Source organism: Bombina bombina, chromosome 3, assembly GCF_027579735.1.
Source record: "Bombina bombina isolate aBomBom1 chromosome 3, aBomBom1.pri, whole genome shotgun sequence".
In the NCBI taxonomy this organism is placed as follows: domain Eukaryota; kingdom Metazoa; phylum Chordata; class Amphibia; order Anura; family Bombinatoridae; genus Bombina; species Bombina bombina.
This window is the reverse complement of record NC_069501.1, coordinates 89,257,508-89,264,769: the sequence shown is the minus strand read 5'-3', so window position 1 is coordinate 89,264,769 and position 7,262 is coordinate 89,257,508. Positions and strand designations below refer to the sequence as shown.

Sequence of the window (7,262 nt, the reverse complement as noted above, 5' to 3'; positions counted from 1 at the left end):
CGAAAATTATGTTCGAAATTAAATTTTCTTTCCTGCACATATATTTTAATTATAAATACATTGTTATTCACATTCATTTATGTAATTTGTGATTATGTATAAAATAAAGGTTCCCAGCAACAAGGTATAATTGTGTTTATAAAGTCTATAGTATGCCAACAACGCATTTTACTCGTTCTCTGTGCATTACTTCAAATAAATCTTTCAGGAGAATTCAATATTCAGACCTTAATTTATTGTTCCTTAATTGCATTTGATAAATAATTGAACATGTATTCTGAAAAAGATGCTGATGGAGATGCCAATAAAACTTTCTTAATATAAATGTATAATCTGTACATTTTTATATACAGAATTTTATAAATGATATACATTGTATATGGCCTTTAGGATATTGATATATGTTTTGTTAAAAAGTTGTGATTTTTTGTAGTAGAATTATTATTATTTTTTTTCAACAAATTTACCTGTTAGAATTTCTTTTAGATAAATAATATGGCAAACATGAGGTACGTTTTTGTCATTTTTTTTTAACACATTGATATTCATGTTTAATTCACACTCAATGGAAATAATATAATCTGAGTATATATATTTTAAGTAAAAACCACAATGATTTAGACAACTTAATTCAGGCATGGGTTTTCTAAAACTTTAAATTTAAATGAGACTATTGAACTATCATTCTGATAACTTGTCAATGCTGGAATTATTTAGGATCCAGAAAATGAAGAATCAAATTCCAGCACTCCTATATTGTTTATAAAATGGTGGACTGAGTACAATGGTCCACCATAAAATGTAGGCTTGCTGCTGCACCATGAATTTCAACACTAATAGATCAAGTATAAATAAGGGACAGTTATACTGTATGTGTATGTATATATATATATATATATATATATATATATCATGTGTATATTAATATTTTTTTAAATGATTTCCAATTGTGTGAAATTAATTGAAAGACCCTAGGATTACTTGCCTGTGTTAAACGTTCTGTTGAATTTCCGTTGAATGCCCAAGACATTTTGAACCAACAGCTATCTAGAAAATAGCTACACTAAAGGGATTTAATTGGAATAGAGCCCTTAATGTTTGAAAAATAGCCCTTTATCAGGCTTCATGCCTAACTTCACATATAAACATTACGGTAAATTTCTATGGAATAAAAATGGAGGTATTATTTCAATCGTGTTAGCACAAAACTAAGATTTGGGGTTTTAAATTAAATCTGTTTAAAGCCTCATATGGTGCATATTGTAATTATTATAAAACAAAAAAATGTATTTGAGCCAGCAAATCAAAGCAGGCATCACAGCAGAAGGCAGATGACCATTTATTTTTCATAAATAAAATTCAGCTTATTTAAGAGAAATAATATAAAAAAGTCTAATCTCCTTTAATATTACTCTATCTATATAACAAAAAAATAATGATTTCATAAATGTATTGACATGTTAAAAATGTGCAAAGTTAACTAATATTTTTTATTCTCATATAATTGTCCATTTTACATCCACTGGAATAACTTCAATTTCAACATAACTCTTCTCTTCAGGTGTGTTGGAACTTTTCAAGTAGAATGTTCTTTCATGCACTACTATGTAGAAAATTCAAATGTGGCCAAAAAAATAAATAAATAAAAAAAGATGACATCCCGAAAGATGGGTTTTACATAGTTGGACAAAATAAAGAGTCTTTGCACTGTCTGTAAAATCCTTTTTTCATGTTTTGGCAATCCTTTTATCTTCTTTAAATTATAAATATTGGATTTCAGTAGAAAAAGGTAGCTTTGATTTGCATTTTGATTTATTTGTTTGTATTTACAGTTTCTTTTTGTGTTATACCAGGGTATAAGATTTTGTGTAGGGATTGTTTCCTTTTAAGTGACCCCGGGAGTCCAGCAGTGATTCTTGAGAACTGCTAATTTTTGCTGCCTGTCCTAGCTCTGTGCCCTCTCTTTGAGGTAATGGTGCCGCAGCACTGGGCTGCCATGACTGTACTTCTCGTGCTGATGGATTTTCCATTGGTATTGGTTCCAAAACTGTAGGTCTCTTCAGGGTCCGACTTTTCTGAGGTTCCAAGCAAGCCTGCCCTAAACCCAGGTCTCTGTTAGTTCCTGAAGCACCGCGATTTAATAAAAAGTCCATTCTAAGATATGGCGGCAAGTTCATAACATCACCTTGACAATAGAATAAGAAAGAAAAAAATGTTATTATAAGTATTAAACAAAAGAAAATTTAGGCTTTTTTTTGCTCATAGTGAAAAAAAAGTATTTTAAAGTGCGTTACACCTGTTTATTTTTTTCTTTTTTTGTGAAAAATGGATGATCTTGTGTTGAATAAACCTACATTTTGTATATACACATAGATGTATATGGTGTTTTTGTATAGAATTTGCAGAGTATGCAGGCACATGGGTGGCGTGTGCTCTACAGGACAACATTGCAGAGATAGTACTAGACAAGAATCAAATTAGCATTCTAACTATCATTAACAACAAGTAACAATGAGCAAATTAGTATTTCGTGTCTCCAATTACCTCTTTTTCTTTTATTGGTAGACTATGTATGCATATGGTAGAAGGATAAATTCTTAATTAAAAAACTACTGTAATTAAAATGTTTCTTAAAAGAGCATGTAAAAATAATATAAAATATGTAGTAAAAGTTGTTTACATTTAAATAAACACATTAAAATCAGTTAGTACTTCCTACTGATGATCATTGGCTTACAGGTTCTTTCTGCTAGTGTTCATGGGCTTTTAGTTACTTCCTACTAATGTTCTGTGTAAACTTATCAACTAATAAGCAGTAACAGGAAGTAGCTATCATCTAATGATCATCAGCTGGAAACGCCCATAAGCATTAATTGGTAGTACACAACCAGTTCTTTAGTCTGAGTTTTAATTCAAGCTTTTACCTAAAAATAATAATATTAACATGTTTAGATGCTGAGTACAGTGTCCCCTTTAAAGGGACAGTCAACACCAAAATTGATATTGTTTAAAAAGACAGATAACGCCTTTACTACCCATTCCCCATCTTTGCACAACCAACATTGATATATTAGTATACTTTATAACATTTAAACCTCAACATTTCTGCCTGTTTGTAAGCCACTACAGACAGCCTCTTATCACATGTTTTTTATTAGCTTTTCACAACAGGAGACTGCTACTTCCTGTGGGCCAAAGAGATAACATTGTGCTCATGCACGTGGTTTGGGGAGGACACTGAACTACTTAGCGAAAATGCAAGTCAATTGATAATAAATAGCCATGTGATCAGGGGGCTGTCAGAAGAGGCTTTGATACAAGGTAATCACAGAGGTTATAAGTATATTAATATAACCATATTGGCTGTGCAAAACTGGAGAATGGATAATAAAGGGATTATCTTTTTAAACAATATCCCAAATAATAATAATTTTGGAGTTTGACAGTCCCTTTAAATTTGAATTGCATTATTTTCTTCCGGATATCGCATATCAGTTAATTCAGTTACAAATACAGGAAACAATGAAACTCCAAGGGTAAGAATATGTTTCAAACCATTAGAGGAAATACTTACTTTTTAAAATTATTTGTTAGTGTTTTGTTATTTATAGATCTGTCAAATAAAATGATTTCCCTTGTTCCTTGTTCTTACTGCCTGGCTAAATGATAATTGGATAGCCATTTAAATTTCATCACATATGCATCCCTTTTGTACTTAAAAATAAATAGTGTATTACCAGTGAGGAGGAGTCACAAACAATGCACAACAAGATCTCTGAAAGCCTGTACTCATGTTTCAAAGGAAAATGAGATTTATTTGTCTCATTCAACTACCAATTTGTTATAGCACAATGAGACTGAGTGATCGTGTTTTCCTGGCAAAGCTTTATTACGTTTGTGGCATGGTTCGATGACCTGAAGCACTAATTACCTCTTTTCAGTATTGTGGACATCTTATTCCTATGGAAAGTAAATCTTTCAACTGTCTCAGTCCTGCAGAAGAGCAACTTTAAATAATTCATGTGTTAAAATCTAATTAGCAACTAAAAGATAAATGAAAAAGATTGTGCCACAATGGTATTGTTTTCGTAATGTGGTACAGAAAAAAAGAGATGAAAGTCCTTACATTGGGAGCCAACAGTTGACGATACATATGCCAGCACACTGAAATCAACTGCAGTATTTACATTTCAGAATGAAGACACCTTTTTTTTTATATAGCTGCATTTATATGATAACATTTTTATTGAAGTTTGGTTTGATTATAAGTTATATACTGTCCCACACATATATGTTTTTATGTGCTATTTTAAAATGAACATCTTCCTTACTTTTGTAGGTAAAACATATGCTTGTTAAAGGGACACTGAACCCAATTTTTTTCTTTCATGATTCAGAAAGAGCATGCAATTTTAAGCAACTTTCTAATGTACTCCTATTATCAATTTTTCTTCATTTTCTTGCTATCTTTATTTGAAAAGCAAGAATGAAAGTTTAGAATCCGGCCCATTTTTGTTTCACAACCTGGGTTGTGCTTGCTGATTGGTGAATAAATGCACTCACCAATAAACAAGTGCTGCCCAGGGTCTGAACCAAAAATTGTCTGGCTCCTTAGCTTAGATCTTAGATACCTTCTTTTTCAAATAAAGATAGCAAGAGAACAAAGACAAATTGATAATAGGAGTAAATAAAAAAGTTGCTTAAAAGTCCATGCTCTATCTGAATCATAAAAGAAAACATTTGGATTTAGTATCCCTTTAAGGTATAGTATATTAGCAAAAACCTATTTCTAAATGGCTAACTAAAAGCTATGCACCAATATTTTGTATTTCCTCTATGAAAATAGAATAATGGCCAAATCTAGAATTCCAACATATTAAACTCAGTTATCAGGTAGTCAGCCATACATTGAACAACATGGTATATTCTAGAAATAAAAATAACCCTTTACAGTTAAGGATCAAATTAGTACCAGGATAAGACACATTCCAAGGGAAATTCATATGCAGTTGACAATAACTCAAGAAAATAAAATCAGCAACAACTATCCTGGATGAGGTTGCACCATTTGTATACTATCTATCTATCTATCTATCTATCTATCTATCTATCTATCTATCATCTATCTATCCTGTGTTTTTAAAGAGCAGTCGTGCTCTACTGGTAGCTAGCTGAACCCATCAGGTGAGCCAATTACAAGAGGCTTATATGTGCAGCCACCAATCAGCAGTTAGCTCACATTAGTGATTTGCTACTCCTGAGCCTACCTAGAAATTATTTTCAACAAAGGATGGCTAGAAGACAAAGCAAAATAGATAATAAAAGTAATTTGGAAAGCTGTTTAAAATTGCATGATCTATCTGAATCATGTCAATTTTGGACTTCATATGCCTTTAAATAATAGTTGCTCCTTATCACTAACCAGCTGACCCACAATAAGTGATGCAAACTATATTTTATATGTATCATTGAAATTTTAAAATATTGGGGATCCTATGATCCACACGCCCAGTCTGTTACTGTTTACGTAAGCAATTAGTTTTTGTTTGTTTTTTGTTTTTTAAAGCAAATATCCAAATAGGCCCATACTACATACAAGGACTAGATATGGCCTTCCGTAAGGCTGGAGAAACGGCAGATAAATATAACTGGAGCAAGAATTAAGTTAGGCAAATTATGTTTTAGTTAACAGGAATAAGAAGAAAAAAGAAGCACAACTTTAAAAAGAAATAAACCCAAGGTGGATATTGCCCATACTTCAATTTAAAAAGATAGTGACAACAAGTAAAAACGGAACCAAAGTACATCTCATTAACAGTGCTGTTTTTGAACTAATACTATATGTTCTAATAGACAGATGAGCCATTTCAGAGAATCATCTCAAGAAACATCTCAAGGCTAACCCTTCACAAACTCTTTCCATAATTGGTTTTAGATGACAGCATAACAACATCAGCAAGAAAAGCACCTTATACTAACATAATGACCATGGCTAGCATACTCAAGCCTGAATTTGTTCCTTCAGATAAGGCAAGTCTTATGTGTGGCAGACTGTTTCTCTTTTTTGAATTTGCATAATGACCCTTAGGGTCTCCCTAAGGGTGATGGGATAAACTAGATGTGGACTCCTTGCCCAATGTGCTTAGAGGGATATGACTGTAACTCAATGATGAGGTGGCAGATTGCTTCTCTTTTTGTTTAAATTTGCATAATGACCCTTAGGGTCTCCCTAAGTGTGATGGGAAAACCAGATGTAGACTCACTGACAAGGCCCATAGAAGGTCGAAACCTTGTTTCCCTTGTTTTGGAGGAGAATTGCCTAGTATTTCAGGGCTGGACTGACATTGTTAGCGGAATCTGACTGATATGATTCAGAAAAGTTTTCCTCTGTGAAAAGCACAATTGGGCAAAACGAAGCTACTCCCTGGTGGCAACCGGGCCATAGAACAAGCTATTTGAGCTGTTGTTCATTCCAGCTTCTCTTTTTGTTTGAATGTGTTATGTGTAATTTGTCTATTGAAAAACAATTCCATAAAACGAGATGGTATTTTAATTTGACAATATTTTTTTATAGCAACACAACCAGAATTGTCATGTAAATACAAGTTGTTTACTATCTTTTTAACAGCACTTTTAGTAAAAAAAACAAGTTATATGGCTGTTTGACACTTTTAGTAATGGTTGCAATCAAACCCTTCTACTCTACCTTTCCCTTGTTGCAAACAGAGGACCTATCTATGTGACACACCTAAGCAGATGGCAGCTGAAGCAGACAAAGGGCTTTCTCTATAGGGATCCATTCAATGCTTCTTTGTTTCTCTGAATAAATAAATTTGTGGTATTTGAACCATCATAAGCAACATCATTGTCTCTTTTGGAATGATTTGCTACAATTAAGAGAATTCCTCATATTTGAATTCCTCATACTTCCTCATACCCCTGAAAGCTTCTGATGTGGCCCCTCAATTAAGTTTGGACACTTTTGATAGTCTTAAATTTCATTAATAGAAACTTGGTCCTAAATAGGGGCTAAATGCATCAAAAAGAACAGCAATACATATTATGGACCTAGTTATAATTCAGCAAATAGAAAGTATCATTAAAGGGACAGTCAAGTAAAAAAAAACTTCATGATTTAAATAGGGCATGTCATTTTAAACAACTTTCCAATTTACTTTAATTACCAATTGTGCTTTGTTCTCTTGGTATTCTTAGTTGAAAGCTAAACCTTATATGCAAATTTCTTAGACCTTGAAGGCTGC

The 7,262-nt window shown here is 32.5% G+C and overlaps 1 protein-coding gene across 1 annotated transcript in view; it reads right to left on the bottom strand.

Annotated features, from left to right (window-relative positions):
• Nucleotides 1-1,844: 1,844 nt before the first annotated feature.
• The window catches only part of DSCAM (DS cell adhesion molecule), a 717,945-nt gene continuing 712,527 nt past the window's right edge, over nt 1,845-7,262 (bottom strand). Inside the window, exon 32 of the mRNA XM_053705914.1 lies at nt 1,845-2,185. Within this exon, the coding sequence (XP_053561889.1) occupies nt 1,845-2,185 (341 nt within the window). The remainder of the gene's footprint in view (nt 2,186-7,262) is intronic.